Genomic DNA, 18,719 nt, shown 5'->3' on the forward strand with positions numbered 1-18,719 from the left:
TGTTGCTGACACCACCGGTTCCGGCATGCGCGCCGATGATGTCCTGTTCTTGATCGATTGCCTCCAGAACAATACGGGTGGCCAAGTCCAGGTAAGCAGCCCTGAAACCCCTTTATCCAAACACTGAGCTTGTCATATCAAGTGCTGTATTGAGACCGAACATTCACAACGCTGCCATATACTAACATTTCGCTCAGATTGATTGCAGCGCGGTCGCCAAGAAGCGCAGCATGACCAACCCCAAGTCTGTCGCAAACCGCATCGCTGTCATGAAGAAGAAGTACGGCTTGCCCCTCGCTACCAGCACGTCCAAAGCTGCTGCCAGAGTGGGTGATCTCGTCGACGGCAACAACGATGCCGCCATTGGCACCCAAGCTTCCCCTGTCAAGCGTACCCCCAAGAAGAACGCAGCTCGCAAAGCCCCATACAAGATTGCCAAGCGCGAGGAAACCCTCGTTCAGAGACTTTCCGACGACAATGTCGACGGGGACCGTCAGTCGGCCATAGACACGGATGAAATGGAGAAGATGGTCTTTGGTAACCCTGATGATGAAGAGAATGACGGCGACCAAGACAGTATGGCAGTTATGGTCCACGGCAACCACGACATTGTCTGATCTTTTCAAGCGCCTTCTGGCCAGCGGCCTGGGCGTTGACTTTCGAGTTAAGCGGCAGTTTCTATTTCTTTGATGCAACATCACCTCCCCAAGGGACTGGACGTACGGGAGCCGAGAAGTTGCACCAGGCGGAGTCATATCGGATGGATATTCGAGGCCTAATGTTTTCCCCTCATAAGTGGGATTTAATAAGATTTGATCTTCCAATGGTCTTGCTATAATGATTGAATGTGATTGTACTTGTGTTTCAAGAATAGTCTTCAAAATAAGGCAAGTCCATGCAGTTTTATGAAGATATGGGGAGGAAATGCTGGTATCTGGTCTGATGGCGAACACCAATGAATGCCGGACATGTTTGGGATTCATTATCCAACCAAATGCAGTTTGCCAATCCAACCCAACCATAAATCTTATAGAATTAACCCATTTAAAACTGCGAAGTGATAGCAGTGGCAGCTCAGTTCGTAACTGTGATATAACTTCACTTTATAGTAATACCAAAATGTTTAATATGGAAGGATAGATTGAAGCATCAAATCTGGTCCACATATGCCTTCTCAAAGCAGACGTGTGACGTTTCTACTGTGCGGCCGTGGGAACGGCTTCATAATGCACCATTCCATACGCCGCATAACGGTCTTTGACATCACATGTAATGCACATATCTGAAAGAAACTGGTTGAAAGTTGTGCCGCAGCCACGCTGGCTAGTTGAATGTTTGCTGGTATTATTGCATGCGGTGCATCCGAGCTCTCACGAACCTGTTTACGCCTGATTGAACATATATCCAAAGCGTAAACGTAGGTGCGGGAGTTCACATATCCTCACATTGGAGTTTGTTGCTCCCGACGTTGTTGGAGGCCGATATATACAACAGTGGCATCTCAGACTTTGCCACAAACTCTGTGCTCGTTTTCAAGATTCGTAGCATTTGGCCAAAGTCGGTGCAGGTCCTGCTTTCATACTTAAAACCAAATATATCTGCCAAGCACAGGCTAATTCTTCAGTGGGGAGCAACATATATTTCGGACTTTAAGCATCCACAAGCACTTTCTTCCTTCACACCGACACACCTGCTTCAGTCGTGATCCAGTCAAATACTTTCTTCCGTCGCATCCACACACCTCCTCCTACTATCCAGAGCTCAGTTGCACGTCATCCACGGATATCATCAAAATGCCACCAGCTACAAACGAAGAGCAGTTCCGCTTCCTGATCTCCTGTATCCGTTGGTCAAACAATGGCAAGGTACTAAACTCATTTGGTGCCACTGGAAGCTCATTGCTGACCATTTCCACAGGTTGATTTCACGGAAGTTGCCAAAGAGTGCCAGGTGGTGAGTAAAGGTGCTGCGTAAGACAACCTCCATTCCCAGTCACCTAGTCATATTCGATGGCGACCTTGATGAGTTTTACTTACAACCGGACACAGCGCAAAGCGATATGAGCGTATGATGCGCGCTCATGGGATACACCCCAACGGAGGTCCCGGAAGGGCTCCAACCGCTCGCCAACCAAAGACCGAGCGCAATGCAGGACCATCCCCTACCAAGAAAGCAAAGGGCAAGGCCGCCGCGTTCGATGAGAGCATGAACGTTGACGACGACGAGGAGCCGGCGGCAAGCGACAACTTCAAGGCGGAGAACAGCCAGGATGAGGAGCTTCTCGTCATCAAGTCCGAGCAGTTCTATGAAGTCCAAGACCTCCAAGAAGATTGAGGGGTTGGAAAGATGATCGGCTGCCGAGTTGTGGCTCACAGAATTTCCCATCCAAAGCAAGTTTTTCTATGATTTAATAGTTTGAGGCGAAGCATACTTTTGCACATGAGGGGAAGATATGTGCGTTTGTGAACTGCAGATAGTGACCGTTACAGATATTAATCCGACGCTTCTAATCTGTTTCCACGTAGTAAACATTTGTGAAGATTTAAAAGTGATAATTGCCATTCGTAGTTGCCGTGGATACCCACAAAGATATGCAGACTCTATTCTCGACCATGAACAACTTGGTCGCAGCTTAACTTTTTGGGGTAGGTGTGAGAAATTTCAACGTAAGAGTCTTTTGGGGTGCGAGAGTGTCTGTAAAGACAATAATGTACAATAGCACCTCACATGCTTAATTGCGTTCGCGAAGACCGGCGACCACGACGCGTCTTCGCAGTTAACCAACGACCCATTTGTAAACATTGTCTCCTTTCTTCAATGCTGCCACAACAGCAACCAAACAACAATTGCAACGGGTATCTAGAGTCCCTCTAGTACGGCTCAATTAGGTACGTAGATCGAGTTCTTGTCATCACCAATCCTGCTGTCACTTCGTCTGGATTCTTGCTCTTTGCTTCCGGTTCTGAGGCTGGCCTCGATCTGGTGCCCACTTCACCTTCCACCTTGCCTACAACATTACCACTTCGTTTGACTTGGGCTTCTTCCTTCACATCCATTTCACCTTCACCAATAGCTGATCATCAAAGGTTACTATTCGTATATGCTTTTCGCTGGATAAACATTCCACATCTAGGTGAGGTCCTAGGAGCCCCATCCGATATCGAGATTCCAATTCACCTGGTTTTCCTGTCAGCGTCGTGGATGATACAGCTGACTTTGACACCAGCTTTCAAGCCTATTGCTCCAGACCCCAATCAACAAGTCATTTTTCGAGTACCGTAAACTCGAAACAATTGCCATGGCTCTAGTAAAAAAACCCAAGGTCGGGACCAAATGCGCCACTGGTTCCGAAGCAAAGAATACGATTGCTCGCCGCAGGAACTCAGCCGCAAAGGTGGCTGTTGGACGCCCTACTTCTAGATTGCCCCAAAAACTCCCCGCCAAAAGCAGCGAAGATGACGGTGTCGAGGACGGTGAACCTTCTTATGAGCCAAGCGATGATGAGATCGATGGCGATAGCACTGAAGGAAACTCCCCTTCCAGCACACAACGTAGGAAGGGTGCAGTGAAGCCTGCCAAAAAGATGATCTATAAGAAACACCTCAGAAGAGACGCAATAAAATTCACGACTAGCCAAGCTATGGTCGATGCAGAGGAGGAATTCGATCCTCGCGCTGCTGCGTACCGAGGAAAGGCGACCCAGAGTGGCGGAAACGGACGTAGGAAAGGTCGGAGGCTCATTCGCTGGACCGGTAAGACTCGCGCCCGAACAATGCAAGTGTATCCGAAGCTAACACGCCTCGAACTAGCCCAAGCGGACCAGCTGTTGTTGCTTTGTCTCCACCACGAATTGGCCCGGAACAAGGAAGAGCTTCCGTATGAGGCTATTGCTCAACGCATGTTCCCGGAAAAAAATGCCACAGGTGGCGCTATCAAGGAGCGATTCGCGAAGCTTCGCATCGAGTGCTTGAATAGGGGTTCGTGGGTGCCACCTATTCTTGGCAAGACCCCACAGAACACTCGACCAGACGTCCGAGGCGTTGTTCGTCTCGCCCCGGGAATTGACAAGGGCCGATTCGTTCTTTGGAAAGAGGATGCATCCAAACTCATAGACCCCAAGGATATCAACAAGGGCCACGTCGATGCTCAAAATAAGGGCCTTCAATACCCCGAACGTCTGTGGATCAGCCCGGGCGCAGAGAAGGAGTACCTGAAATCAACGCATGCCCATAAAGCGTTGAATCTTTCTCCCATTTCTGGTCCAGTCCCAATGGATGATGATGAGTTGCTCTCAGACGAGGATGAGGAGGAAGAGATGGAGGCAGTATCAGATGATGGTGCTGTCGTACCCTGCACACCGAAAAAGCGTAAGGCTACCGTCATCACTGACTCTTCAAAAAAAAAGCCCAGGCCAGTTGCTCGTCCAAGTCCAAAGAAGATTTCCGCCAAGGGGAGGGCGACGCAGGCCGATGACACTGACTATGAGGGCACCACAGCTGGCGCAGGTAGCAGCAAGCGTGTACCAAAGAAGGAGCCTGGTGCTGGTCGATACAGGAGCCCTAGAGGTAGACCCAAGAGCTGTGATAGGACACCGCCTGACGAAGATTCGGATTCCAGCGCTACCAAAACGGCCGAGTCCAATGAGAGCAAGGACGACGAGAGTCCCACCAGCAATCGACTGATGATGATGGCATTTGACAAAGACGAGGAGGTTAGACCCCTCAGGTCCATTGTTATTGTCCGTGGGTTTACTCCTGGTGCTCTCAGCAAGTTTCCGCCTGGCATCCAGGGCCCTGGGGACGATGATTATGCTGACGACGAGGTCGCTGAGGGTCCTGCCGTCCCATGCCATGGAAGCGAATACGTTGTCAATGCAGATGATGCAGATGATAAAGCCGCCGTCCTTTTTGAAGACAACCCAGATATCCAATTTGATGATGGCGTAGACGGAGTCGGACAAGATGGCTCGATGGATGAGCAACACTTCAACCTGCAGGATCTTCTTGGTGCCATAAACCGGAACACCGACAATAACGGACAATTGATCAATAAAGATCTCTGGGAGATCCATCTGGAGCAAATGAATGCACTCAAGGGAGCTGGGATGATGCAAAATCTATCCCCTGCACAGTTACACTATCAGACTCAGATGTCTCAATACGGACAGACCCAAGCACCAAACCAGCTCACTTCCAATGGCTTTGGCTCTTTCTCGGGCTTTGGAGGCCCTCAAGTCAGCTTTGGTGATTCCCCTCAAGTCGGCTTTGGTGATTCTCAAATCCGCTTTGGTGACTTCGATTTCCAACCAGTGCACTCAGATGGAACTCAGGGAAAGGCCGCGTACTACAATACCAAGAACTTCATTGAAAACGGCTTGATCGATACAGCTCAGTATGAAAAGATGAAAGGAATGAAATCTAACTCAAGTGGAAATATCAATCCAGACCCTGTTCCAGCAGGATTTTCGGGGTTAGACGCCACCTTAGCGCCAGCGCCAGATGATGAGTTCTTCTCATTTGACTACGCCAGAAGTGGAGATGCCTCCTTGGATGGCGGCTTTGGGCCCTTGGATCCATTGGCAGACTACTTCTAGTACAAAGGTAGATTGCAACCTTTCACGCAGGGAGTCGCATCCAAACATTTGGGGGCCAAACAATGCCCACGAACTGAATGCGTCGTCATCGTACGTCTTGCTAAAAGGAAAAAAAAAAGGAAAAACAAGCAAGTGTCTTTTCTTCGTGAACCAATTGATGGGTATATATGCGAGTGCCCGTGTTTCCTTGCCGCATCGCCTTGCGACCATAATGAGATTGGATGCGCTCTGTTTGGCATGCGATGAAACTTCAAAGAACAGTGTAGAGAACCTCACACTGATGACCTGGGGGTATTCAGGAGCTGCTAGGTCTTTACTGAGATCACTACAATCACAGTTCACCTTCAGACTCCAGCGCTGCCTTCAAAGAGTTCTTGATTTTTTGATTGATGCGGCATTGTCAAACACCGGAGGCTCAGAGCAATGGTCGTAGGCCTCGGGGGTATGGGGATGTTCTGAACTTGCAGTGGTTTAGATAGACAGCCCATTCAAATCAAGACATATATGACAAAAATGAGACGTGCAAACTATTGCCTGGCCTGAGACTGACGTAAATCTCCCATGAAGGCATCGTATGAACCTTTCACCAGGAATTTTATGGTTGACTTCAACATCTAATCCTACCTTTGAAGTAGTAGAGAAGCGGAAACGCATGCCGATTCCATGCTTGCCGCCGTCGACGAGGTTGATTTACCTATTCTGTGGTCCCAGTTGCATGATGGCAGAATAGGTAAAACATAAACAGCTACTATGGTCTCTCTGGTCCACCGTACCGACGGCACTCGCTCTCCTCTCCTGACAATCCCTGCGGTTCTGGGTTTCTCCTTCAGCTGCCACGCTATTCCCATAACGCACTAGCGCCATTCGGTTCACGACGGAAGAAGCGACTGGAAACTTTCTCCAGATTCCCGAGTCTCTTCATAAACAACGGGATCGTCTTCTGCTCATCTTCCCTCCAAAGTCGAATCTTTAATATCCTTCAATTGTAAAATAGCGCCCTTGTGTCCCTTTTTCTTCATCCTCATCTCATAATGCAGCGCGCATTAACACAAAGGGCTCGGGCTTCGGTCCTCTCGGCATCAGCTGTGTCGAAATTGCGTCCAGCGGCCAGTGTCAACACCCAGCAGCTTCGATTTGCACACAAGGTATGTTCTGAAGCTATGGATTCCATGTGGGCAAGTCTAATTCCATCCCAGGAGCTCAAGTTCGGTGTCGATGCCCGCGCATCCCTTTTGACCGGCGTTGAGACTTTGGCCAAGGCCGTGGCTACCACTCTCGGACCGAAGGGTCGTAATGTCCTGATCGAGTCGAGCTACGGATCTCCAAAGATCACCAAGGGTATGATATCCACCGCCAAACGTATCCCGAACAACTGCTAACGACAGGTAGATGGTGTCACCGTTGCGAGGGCCATCACTCTCCAGGACAAGTTCGAGAACCTCGGCGCCCGCCTGCTCCAAGACGTCGCGTCGAAGACCAACGAGACAGCGGGTGACGGAACCACATCTGCCACCGTTCTCGCAAGGGCCATCTTTTCCGAGACCGTCAAGAACGTTGCTGCTGGATGCAACCCGATGGATCTCCGCAGGGGAACACAAGCCGCCGTCGAGGCCGTCGTCGAATACCTCCAGGCAAACAAGCGCGATGTCACCACTAGCGCCGAGATCGCACAAGTTGCTACCATCTCCGCCAACGGCGACCAGCACATTGGTGCCCTCATCGCGAGCGCAATGGAGAAGGTCGGCAAGGAGGGTGTCATCACCGTCAAGGAGGGCAAGACCATGGAGGACGAGCTGTCCGTTACCGAGGGTATGCGCTTCGACCGTGGTTTCGTCTCCCCATACTTCATCACCGACACCAAGTCCCAGAAGGTCGAATTCGAGAAGCCATTGATCCTGCTGTCCGAGAAGAAGATCTCCGCCGTCCAGGACATCATCCCAGCCCTTGAGGCTTCTACCCAACTCCGCAGGCCGCTTGTCATTATTGCCGAGGACATTGACGGCGAGGCCCTTGCCGTCTGCATCCTCAACAAGCTCCGCGGCCAACTTCAGGTTGCCGCCGTCAAGGCGCCTGGTTTCGGAGATAACCGCAAGAACATCCTCGGCGACATTGGTATCCTCACCAACGCCACCGTCTTCACCGATGAGCTTGACATCAAGCTCGAGAAGGCGACAGCCGACATGCTCGGCTCCACCGGTTCCATCACCATCACCAAGGAGGACACCATCATCCTCAACGGTGATGGCAGCAAGGATTCCATTAGCCAGCGCTGTGAGCAGATCCGCGGCGTCGTCAACGACCCAACCACCACGGACTACGAGAAGGAGAAGCTGCAGGAGCGCCTCGCTAAGCTCTCTGGCGGTGTTGCTGTCATCAAGGTCGGTGGCTCATCCGAGGTCGAGGTCGGCGAGAAGAAGGACCGTTACGTCGACGCTCTGAATGCCACCCGCGCGGCTGTCGAGCTGGGCATCCTGCCAGGTGGCGGAACTGCACTGCTCAAGGCTGCGGCCAACGCGCTCGGTAACGTCAAGCCCGCCAACTTTGACCAGCAGCTCGGTGTCTCCATCATCAAGAACGCCATCACCAAGCCGGCTCGCACCATTGTCGAGAACGCCGGGCTTGAGGGCTCCGTCATCGTCGGTAAGCTGATGGATGAGTACAAGGGCGAGTTCAACAAGGGCTTCAACTCCGCGACTGGGGAGTACGTCGATATGATTGAGGCTGGTATCTTGGATCCTTTCAAGGTTGTCCGCACTGGTCTGGTTGACGCCTCGGGAGTCGCATCTCTGCTCGGTACGACCGAGGTCGCCATCGTCGAGGGCGAGGACAAGTCTGGCCCACCAGGTGGAATGGGCGGCATGGGTGGCGGCATGGGAGGCATGGGCGGCATGGGGTAAGTGACTCTGTCAATGTGATAAGGCTAAGCTAACAAATCTCCAGCGGAATGATGTAAGAGAGGGACGATAAGCAAACGAGAAAGAACCTGGGTCCGAACCCGTTGTAAAATACTATGTGTCATATTAGCGTCCGGGGATGTTTTGGTGTATAAAAGCAAGAGGGTGACTTTCGAAGCGCTTTGATCGACTCCACTCAACTAATTGATGGATGGGAAGACGGCGGGGCTGTGGAGGGGGTCGTGGGAGGGAATGGGACGATTTGCGATGTGCATGTTGCATACTATGCGACGATAGCGAGAACCACCTTGTAAAGAAGAATAAAAACACTGTAACACTTCTAATATCTGACATATCTCACTTGATGAATGTCTCGACTCCGGCTGTTATTGTCATGTGACTTTCACTGAGTGTCTCATCTGAAACCTGCTCTGTGGAATCAAGGGGTTGACGCCTAATCTAGACAGCTAAATTTGTGTACTGTGTTCGTAGACTGCCTTCAGCCAGTTTGTTAAACAAGATTCCCATTAACTGACGCCGAAATTCGAAATTGGCTGCCTGCCCAGTTTTCGATTATGTTATTTGGTCGCTGACGGGTAAGCGAGTTGCAGTCACGTGCATCACCCCACCAACATGTCGCAAGTAGCAAGTAGGCAGTGTGTCGTCGACAACAATCCCCCTCAATCCCTCACACAAACTTGCACATATCACCCTCGTCGCTGGTTTTTATATCTCTTTACCTGCGGAACTGTAACGACGTCCTGCCTTCCTATTAATCCGCCACACGATTACCCTACTCTGTACGTCTCTCTCCCATATCAGAAATCCCTCACAATGCTATCGTCGTCATCACTCTCTTCCCCCCTCCGAACGGATGCCTTGCGCAGCACCAAGCTTCATGCTGACCCGGACTTCTGTGACAGCCTCCCCAACCTTTGTTGTGCGTCCAATATAGAACAAAATGGTACGAGCTCCTTCGCACAAGCAGCATGATCATAGATATACTAATCTTCATCGCCATAGTCTCAATCAGGGTCAGTATAGCTCAGTTCCCCCGTTGTCACCGCCCCGCAGTAGGCCGATTGAGTGTTCGACATTCAACAACAACAACAACATCAACAACAACAACATCAACAACAACAACATCAACAACAACAACATCAACAACAACAACAAACGCTTGCTACAACGCGATACAAGCCAGTGGCAGGTATAGCCTGGGAATCATCGCTGACAAGACGTTTGTGCAGTGTCCAAGTTTCGCAAGAATGCGTCAGCAAGTTCAACGAGCTCAAGCTCGGCAAGAGCATCAAGTACATCATCTACAAGCTCTCCGATGACAACAAGGAGATCGTGGTTGAGGATACCTCTGAAGACGCCGACTGGGATGACTTCCGCGGGAAGCTTATCAACGCCAAGTCCAAGACCAAGAGCGGTGCTCTGACCAAGGGCCCGCGATACGCCGTATACGACTTTGCCTACGACCTGTCGTCTGGCGAGGGCTCGAGAAGCAAGATTACCTTCATTGCATGGTCTCCTGATGATGCTGGGATCCAGGTAATACTCGAATGGCGTCTTGGATATGGTAACAGTACTAACGCCGACGCAGCCCAAGATGGTTTACGCCTCGTCCAAGGACGCCCTCAAGCGCTCTCTGAACGGCATCGCGGCCGAGTTCCAAGCCAACGATGAAGATGATATTGAGTACGCCAGCGTGCTCAACAAAGTCTCCAAGGGTCTCGCATAGACTACACGACTAAGACAGGAAGAACATGAATCTGAGCCACGTTAGAATGGACAGGGTGGGAGGACTTGTCGCTAGTTAGATAGCTGTGTGTTGCCCGCGCGCTCGATAGCAGGAGCAGTTCGGATGGTAGATGTCGAACGACAGGTCGGCAGAACAGAGGATGCAATTTCAACATGGTGTATATGACTTGATCTTTGTAGTCACACGTATGCTTTGAACACTTGATCTAGACGATGTTTTCTCATGCCTATGACGCACCATTCCTCGCCTCCCAAGCCTCTCGAAACAGTGTGGCTGCCCGTTCTCCATCTCCCGCGTCCTTTACCCTCTGTGCCAGGAAACCCCTCAGGTCCGTCCAGAACGCCTCCGTCCCAAATACCTCCCTTCCACTCTCCCCAACCGCCGCACTAGGCAACTGCTCGTCCGATTTACCATTGGTCTTCGTTGCCACACTTGCCGCGCCTCCAATAACCATAATTCCAAACTCAATCTCGGTATCCTCCTCGCCAACCAGCTCCTCGACGACCTTGGCGTCGCCGACAGGCTTCCGCCGGTGCAAAATCTTGATTTTATCTACCGGTACATTTGCCTGCGCGGATACTTCGGCTTTCAGGTCAAGCACTGAGAGAAGGGGTGACTGCTGCTTGAGGGCGACTTCGATTGGAGGGTTGCGCGCAGAGCGTAAAGTGATTGTTAATGTGCGCTGGGCACCTGGGGCGAGCTTCCTGCGTTTGGGGAGGGTCTTGGGGAGTTTCGGGAGGATGTACTGCAGTTATTAGCAGGATGAGGTGAGTGTGGAGTTTGGGGACGTACAGCGCCGCGGGGTGGGTAGGATTTGGGGTCTTCAGCATGTGTTGGTGAGATCTTGGAGGGGCGGCTTGAGAGGGTCGTGAGGAACGATTTGGCGAAAGAAAGTTCGCTCATGTTTGCGGTTTCGGAGAAAATGGTTTATGGCGAGAGAATTCGAGATTCCATAGGAAATAAGAAAATATAAGGGTTGAGAAGGGTCGAGGCGTAAAGTACGTGTGGGGGGAAGCTTGGTGGCATTGTATTGATTGTATTGATGAAGCTCCATGGTACGGCAGCCTCGGCGATGAGGTGTCGACGCTAGTGACTTATCGGGCGGACAAAATTCTGTTCGCCAAAAAATATTCCGAGGGAAGAGGAGATAAGGGAATTTCGCAATAACCTGCGAATTCTCAACTTCAAAACCCCACCCTCACAACAGCACCGAAGGTGCAATTAACCGTCACCATGGGGCCCTCCAGACGTATGCAGAAGCAGGGAATGCCGGACAAGTTGGATGAGGCGCATTTCACAAATCTGAAGAGGAAGGCTGGCTTAAGCGTTACGGAGGCGCGGGATGAGAGCAAGAGGGTCAAGGTGTCTGCGAAGAAGGAGCAAGATCACAATATGACCAAGAAGGGAAGCCATTCCGATAAGCCGGCAAGGAAGACAAAGACGACGACACAGGTGAAGAAGGGGAAGCCCGTTGTCAAGGCTGTATCGAAACCTGCACCCAAGGCAAAGAAGGGCCCAATGCCACTTCCAGGCAGCGATGACGATATGGAGGGCGCTGATAGCGACGAATCAGATCTGTTGAATGACGAGTTCGATGACCTGAGCGGGGATGAGGCCGAGCTGGCCAATGCAGATGAGTTTATGGACTCGGGGTCAGAGGTCTACGACTCGGAGGAGGACCACAAGACGAGGGCAATGTTCTCGGAGGACGAGGATGAAAGCGATGCAGAGGAGAAGTTGACGGCGGCTAATATTGCGGGGTTGTCTCGGAAGTTGGACGAGCAGATGGCAGCGGAGGCAGCTGATGCTCAGCAGGAATTGGAGGATGCCGCGATGCAGACAAACCTGGCCGGTGACAGGCCCAAGGTCTTTTCGGACGAAGAGAGCGGAGACGATGCCGCGGTGAAGAGCAAGGCTCTTCTTGCTCCAGATCTTCAATTGTTACGTTCGCGCATCAACGACACTGTTCGCGTTCTCGACGACTTTGCGAACCTATCCGAGGAAGGCCGATCAAGAGCAGAGTACACTGCGCAATTACTCAAGGATGTTTGCGCATACTACGGTTACTCTGAGTTCCTGGCCGAGAAACTGTTCAACCTCTTCCCGCCCAAGGAGGCATTTGCCTTCTTTGAGGCCAACGAGACAGCACGCCCGGTAGTCATCCGCACAAACAGCCTGCGGACTCACCGCAGAGACCTCGCGCAAGCCCTGATCAACCGTGGAGTTACCCTCGAGCCTGTTGGAAAGTGGTCCAAGGTTGGTCTCCAAGTCTTCGAGTCTGCTGTGCCGCTCGGTGCCACACCCGAATACCTTGCTGGCCACTACATCCTCCAGGCCGCCTCCTCCTTCCTTCCCGTCATGGCCCTCGCACCGCAAGAGAATGAGCGCGTTCTCGATATGGCATCCGCTCCCGGTGGTAAGACGACTTATATCGCTGCCCTAATGAAGAACACTGGCTGCATCTTCGCCAACGATTCCAACAAAGCTCGTGCCAAGGGTCTCATTGGTAACATCCACCGTCTGGGCGTCAAGAATACGATTGTGTGCAACTACGATGCACGCGAATTCCCCAAGGTGATGGGTGGCTTTGACAGGGTCCTGCTCGATGCTCCCTGCTCCGGTACTGGTGTCATTGCCAAGGATCCGTCCGTGAAGACGAACAAAACTGAGCGCGATTTCCTGATGCTACCGCATCTCCAGAAGCAGCTCCTGCTCGCAGCAATCGACTCGGTAGACCATGCGTCCAAGACGGGAGGATTTATTGTGTACTCAACTTGTTCGGTGACTGTGGAGGAGAACGAGTCGGTTGTGCAGTACGCTTTATCGAAGCGACCTAATGTGAGGCTCGTGGAGACTGGCCTGACGTTTGGCAAGGAGGGTTTTACGGCGTATATGGGCAAGAACTTTGACGCAAAGATGAAGATTACACGGAGATACTACCCGCACGCGTACAACGTGGACGGTTTCTTTGTAGCGAAGTTCAAGAAGTTCGCTCTCACTCCTGGCAAGGGACTGGGCAATGCAGCACCTGCAAAGGACCAGGCGGCCAAGAATGACGAGCTGGATGTTGACAAGCGTCCGATTGAGCTGATGGGTGGTGAGGATAAGATGGAGTGGGATGATGAGGCGGATAGGGTTTTCATTGACAAGGCACAACGGGCACGCATGCGCCGGAAGGGCATTGATCCTAATGGGGCGGCCAAGAATGCAGAGCCTGCGGTGAGGGAGGAGAAGAAGAAGGTGAACAAGAGCAAGGAGAATGCGAAGAAGAATCTTGCCAAGAAGGCAGAGCTGGAGAAGAAGAAGGCCGATGTGGAGATGGCTGATGCGTAGTTCTGTCTCGATATGAGTGGAGTTCTAAGACTTGCATAATAGGAGTTTTGCTAGGATAGCCGGAATACTATTTCGAGAAATTGTTGATTGCTCTGTTCGCTGATCGAATTTGTGATTCCCTGTGTCTTTGGAATTGAGGGGATATAACTTCCAGCCTCCCTGTAATGCGTATACCCCTCTCCACGAAGCCATGTTTCCTCATAATCTAACCCCATGCCACCAACCCACCTCCTAAACGATATCCAAACGCCCCCCTAACTACACTCGAGCAGCAGGATACCAAGTGTTGTCTAGTGGGTGGTTCTTCCATGCTGCCATATAGAACAGCTTCTTCCATAGGAGTTTAGAATCTAGGATTTCTTCAACTTCCCATTCAAGTTCATCTTCTATAATGATTGGCAGGGGTGGTTCATGGTGCTGGCCTTGTAAAACATCATCTGAGTCAAGTCGTAAGAGGTTGCTATGAAACACAGGTGTATCTTCATGCTTGGTGGTAGCTGGAGTCGGTATGCAACATTCCCAATTTGCTCAAGGATTTGAAATGGACCAACTTGCTTATGGCCAAGTTTCTTTGGGTTTTGATATTCCGAGTAGAAAGCCAGACCCGGTCTCCTATCTTATATCTTGGTGCTGGCTTCCTGTTTTGATTTGCAAAGTGCTCCATTCGGGTTTGTGAGAGGGCAATCTGGTCTTGTAGGAATTCCCAAATATCTTTCATGTTTTGAGCTATGTCCTTATGTTCTTGAAGGGCAGTTTGGAACGTGCTATCCTCTATATCAAAGCTCATTCTTGGCTCGAAACCCTTGTTTGCAAAAAATGGGCTAACTTTTGTTGAGTCTGATGGAAGGGCATTTGCTGCGACTCAATGTACTTAAAGTACGTACACAATATAATTCTAATTATCTAATATATATATTCAGCCATGCAAAGATATTCAACCCAGTTGTCTTGGAGATAGTTGACATGAGCCCGTAAATATCGCTCGAGTTCTGCATTAAACCTCTCAGTTTGCCCGTCCGTTTCTGGGTGGAAGGCTGTAGACAATTTGATTGTAACTTTCCAAACTTTGCAGAGGATTTTCCACACTACAGCTACAAACTGGTGCCTTCTTTACCTGCAAAGCATGGGATAAAATGGCGCTCTTTTGTAAGTCGGCATGCTACTACAAGGATAGAATTGTTTCCTTCACATAATGGTAATCCTGTAATAAAATCGAGTGATATGTCCTTCCATGGTTGGCTTCCAATTGGGATTGGTTGTAGGAGTCCATTGTATGCGTCCCGGGTTGGTTTTGATCTCTTGCAGGTATGGCAATTCCTCACATATTGAGTGATAGTCTTGTCCATCCGGGGCCAGTAGTACTGTCTCTTAATGATTCGAATCAGCTTCCCAATTCCAGGGTGTCCCATTGCTGGCTGGTCGTGAACCTCATGAAGGAGTTTAACTCGGACGTCTTCTGGGATCCAAACTCGATTTTGGTAGAGTAGGAGTCCATTTCTCTCTTCGCAATGTGCTAAGGCTATATTTGGGCTATCTCGCTCGTTGTTCTGTAGTCTTCAGATTGTATCCTTGCATAATTCATCCTGGAGCTGCGCAGCTTGAATCTGTTCATGGATGCTTTGATCTTGTGGTAGGATTGGTGCAAGTTGAGCATCTTGTGCCTGCCCTTGACTTTTGAGTTCTAGCTGCTGTGCGAGATCCGGATGGAGTCTCTCAAGGGGTAATAGGGTTTGAAGCTGTTGTTTTTGACAGTCATCTTCTTCATTCCCTTCTGGTCTATCTCCTGGTCTTCGAGTTAACGCATCTGCTTTTCCGTTCTGCTTGCCAGGTCGATATATGATTTGGAAATTGTATTGAGAGAGGAATTCTGCCCATCGAGTTTTGCCGCCTAGTAAGCTTTTTTGTGCTCATGAAATATTCAAGACTCTTGTGGTCTGACAAAACTTGTACTGGCATTGCTGTGCCCTCAACTTCTGGTCTCCATGCTTCGAAGCATCTAATGATGGCCAGTAGCTCCTTGTCATAGATCTCGTAATTGCACTCAGCAGGTGTCATTTTCTTTGAGAAGAAGGCAATGAGGTGTAGTACTCCTTGGCCGTCCTTCTGTGATAGAACTCCTGAGGATATATAGTGTAACGCTGACTTCTAAACGATAGAAGACACAGAGGTTCTCTTGCGTAAAGGTTTACTTATCAGAGGAGGCAGGGGATCAGACACAAAGGCTTCAAGTAACACGTTACTAGTATATAACAAATACTGTATTGAGTTGAGCACGAAGCTCCTATCTAAGGAAATACTATCTACTTATATAGTGGCGTCGTGCCTCATGGGTAATCTGGATAGTTGGCGGATAGCTAGATATTCAGGATAGTTCGTGGATAGCTCAACTATCCAATATCCACTAGTTTCTGCAACTATCCATTAGCCCCGTCACATGGCAGCCTACCCCGCTTCCCACTGTGACTCACACGTCACGTTACTAGGCCCTGGCCCTGTAACCATGACATCATGTTACTATAGCCGTAACATATAGTCTGAGGCATCTGCTTTGTAATGGTGGGTGCACCAGATGTGAGAATCTAGCCACCCAAGGAAGGGATGAATTTACTAAGACAACACACTGTCTTAGAAAACAGAGCCAAAGGGTCATAGCTTAGACTATTCCACAATGCAGCAATCAGGTGTGTGATGTAGTGAAGTGGTTCAGACAAGTTGCAACAAATGTTGAGTCTGGGAACTCAGGGGTAAGTCAGAGGTTTAACACCTCACTGACTTTTCAGAAACAAGGAGTAACAAGATGAATGCTTGGAAGCTTGGAAAAGACGTGGAAGTATGTGATAGTCGATTTACTGTATTGTCTGCTTGCCCTTTCTTAAGGAAAGGGCAATCCTATTTATGCTAAGGAGTGTAGTTCTCTCATTTTCCAAGACTTTCCATGACTTACCAGGTTTGGTAACTGTAGTCGATGTAAGAGAATCCCATAGAACCATCTCTTAGGTTTGTAGCCTATAGGAAGTAAAAGGAGGTCCAAGGTCAGAGTACCCCTATAGACAAATTATGTCATAGACAAATTATGTCATAACTTAACCAATCTTGTAACTAAAGAGCGATGACATGTAATGAATCATAGAGGTTCGTAGGAGCTTTTAGAGCTATCGTTCATGCTCCTAGGCCTCTAGTTGGTAGAGATATGTCATGTGGTAGTATGAGTGATGTCATGTAATGAATCATAGAGGGTTGTAGAGATATGCTATGTGGTAATATCGGCCCAGTAACTAAGGAGCGATGACGTGTAATGAATCATAGATGGTTGTAGCAATCGTTGAGTAGTATTGCTCTTGTTGTTGGTGTGATAAGCCAAAATATGTATAGTGACTTGTAGGTTTGAGGAGGAGATTTCCAAGTTTGCTCTTGAGTTTGATAGCAAACTGAGTGCAACGAATGTCAGTATGACATGCTTCCACATATGCTGTTTTGTCCCGGTCAAAGTGTTGTAGCACGGGTGCTTCTGTAACAGTCTTCTTAATCAACTCAAAGGCTGCCTGGCAGGCTTGGTTCCATTCGAATATTTGACTTTTCTTTGTGAGATTTACCAGTGGCTTCATAATAGTAGAGTAGCTTCTTATAAACCACCGGTAGAACACACAGAACCCAATGAAGGCTTGTGTATCTTGGAGCGACCTTGGTGCTTTCCATTCAAATATAGTTTGGACTTTTGCGGGGTCCATTCTCATGCCGTAGATTCCAATGATAAGTCCTAGGAATTTTGTTTCTTGGACATAGAATTCACATTTTGCAATGTTTGCTTGTAGTCCAGCTTCACGGAGCTTCTGTAAAACCATTTGCACATGCTGGGTATGCTCAGATCGATGCGCACTATAGATGAGAAGATCATCCATATATGCTGTAACAAATTTGTTTATGTATTCCATAAGGGTTTCGTTCATATATTGCTGGAATGTTGCAGGGCCATTTGTAAGGCCAAAAGGGAGGACCTTGTACGTGTATGATCCAAATCTCGTCTTAAAGGTAGTGAGATCTTCATCTTCTTTTGTTTGCATACAGATCCGATTAAATGCATGACGAATGTCAATCTTTGTAAGATATTTGGCACCTGTGATCTGAGCCAATGTTTCATCGATGAGGGGTAGTGGGTATGAGTCTTTTCTTGTAATGGCATTTAACTTGCGGTAATCAACACAGAATCGAAGTCCGCCACCTGGTTTGCAGACGAAAAGGACAGGAGAGGCAAAGGGAGCTTTGCTAGCTTCAATAAATCCTTTCGACAAGTTGTCGTCAATATATTTCTTCACAAGATCAAGTTCCTCCTTTGACATGTTGTAAAGGGGCGCATGTCCTAATTTCGAATCTTGTTCTAAGACGATGTGGTGGTCTGCATATCGGTGAGGGGGGAGTTCATCTGCAGCCTGCTTTGAGAACACATTGAGATATTCATGGAACTCCTTTGGGAGGATCAGTTTTGGGTCGATTTCCTTCACTTTCTCCTTTGCCTGTTCAGCGAGTATATCTTTAAATGATACTGCAAAAACCTCAGCTCCCTTCTGCTTCCGAAGCATATTAAATGGTGCAGCTCCAATCATTGACATGTTGTAAAGGGGCGCATGTCCTAATTTCGAATTCAGGCGAGGGTATATAGCATGAGTGATGGGAGGGGCTGCTGTTCCATCAAAGCCTTGAATAGGGCGTGGCTTTAAAAGCTCTACTGGTGATATGCCTTCTATCTCACAAATTCGTTCTGCGTCAACAGCATTCACAAAGTTTCCTCCAGTAGCTCCAGTATCGATAAGAGCTTGTGCTTTGATTTTTGATTTTCCTATCATACAAGTAACTATAAATGGAGTATCTGGATCTAATCCAAAGCTTGAGGAAGAAGTTGCAATTCTGGCTGTCATGACACCTTCAGTGACGTCTTGTCTGAAGGTTATTCTTTTCCCGAAAGTGGAGCATCATAAGTGCTAACTTCGTGGACTTGAGCATTCTTGGTAGGACATTCATAAGCTCAGTGTCCAGTTTTCTGGCAATGGAAGCAGCGGCCTTCCTGCATTAACTTCTCAGTTGCAGGGTTCTGATGTGGTGCACGATATAGTCTTGGTGGTCTAAAGCCAGCAGG

The 18,719-nt window shown here is 49.2% G+C and overlaps 7 protein-coding genes across 7 annotated transcripts; 6 read left to right on the forward strand and 1 right to left on the reverse strand.

Annotated features, from left to right (window-relative positions):
• Positions 1–230: 230 nt before the first annotated feature.
• Positions 231–617, forward strand: VC83_00683 (uncharacterized protein; the record flags this gene model as incomplete). Its single annotated transcript, XM_024464370.1, has 1 exon — positions 231–617. The coding sequence occupies one exon, from the start codon at positions 231–233 to the stop codon at positions 615–617; it is 387 nt and encodes a 128-aa protein (XP_024328063.1).
• Positions 618–1,793: 1,176 nt separating this feature from the next.
• On the forward strand, positions 1,794–2,334 carry VC83_00684 (uncharacterized protein; the record flags this gene model as incomplete). Its single annotated transcript, XM_024464371.1, has 3 exons — positions 1,794–1,865; positions 1,918–1,970; positions 2,049–2,334. The coding sequence occupies 3 exons, from the start codon at positions 1,794–1,796 to the stop codon at positions 2,332–2,334; spliced, it is 411 nt and encodes a 136-aa protein (XP_024328062.1).
• Positions 2,335–3,298: 964 nt separating this feature from the next.
• VC83_00685 (uncharacterized protein) lies at positions 3,299–5,593 on the forward strand (the record flags this gene model as incomplete). Its single annotated transcript, XM_024464372.1, has 1 exon — positions 3,299–5,593. The coding sequence occupies one exon, from the start codon at positions 3,299–3,301 to the stop codon at positions 5,591–5,593; it is 2,295 nt and encodes a 764-aa protein (XP_024328061.1).
• A 931-nt stretch (positions 5,594–6,524) lies between these two features.
• Positions 6,525–9,155, forward strand: HSP60 (chaperonin). The gene is made up of 3 exons (XM_024464373.1): positions 6,525–6,738; positions 6,790–6,931; positions 6,983–9,155. Exons 1-3 carry the CDS (start codon positions 6,625–6,627, stop codon positions 8,488–8,490), a joined length of 1,764 nt encoding a protein of 587 aa, XP_024328060.1. The 5' UTR covers positions 6,525–6,624; the 3' UTR covers positions 8,491–9,155.
• COF1 (cofilin) lies at positions 9,156–10,234 on the forward strand (the record flags this gene model as incomplete). The annotated part of the gene is made up of 4 exons (XM_024464374.1): positions 9,156–9,451; positions 9,511–9,521; positions 9,738–10,044; positions 10,097–10,234. The coding sequence occupies exons 1-4, from the start codon at positions 9,449–9,451 to the stop codon at positions 10,232–10,234; spliced, it is 459 nt and encodes a 152-aa protein (XP_024328059.1). The 5' UTR covers positions 9,156–9,448.
• A 247-nt stretch (positions 10,235–10,481) lies between these two features.
• VC83_00688 (uncharacterized protein) lies at positions 10,482–11,158 on the reverse strand (the record flags this gene model as incomplete). Its single annotated transcript, XM_024464375.1, has 2 exons — positions 10,482–11,000; positions 11,048–11,158. 2 exons carry the CDS (start codon positions 11,156–11,158, stop codon positions 10,482–10,484), a joined length of 630 nt encoding a protein of 209 aa, XP_024328058.1.
• A 253-nt stretch (positions 11,159–11,411) lies between these two features.
• Positions 11,412–13,666, forward strand: NOP2 (rRNA (cytosine-C5-)-methyltransferase nop2). Its single transcript, XM_024464376.1, has one exon. It carries the CDS (start codon positions 11,489–11,491, stop codon positions 13,586–13,588), a length of 2,100 nt encoding a protein of 699 aa, XP_024328057.1. The 5' UTR covers positions 11,412–11,488; the 3' UTR covers positions 13,589–13,666.
• The last annotated feature ends 5,053 nt before the right edge of the window (positions 13,667–18,719 follow it).

Source organism: Pseudogymnoascus destructans, assembly GCF_001641265.1.
Source record: "Pseudogymnoascus destructans isolate 20631-21 unplaced genomic scaffold scaffold_2, whole genome shotgun sequence".
Lineage (NCBI taxonomy): Eukaryota > Fungi > Ascomycota > Leotiomycetes > Thelebolales > Thelebolaceae > Pseudogymnoascus > Pseudogymnoascus destructans.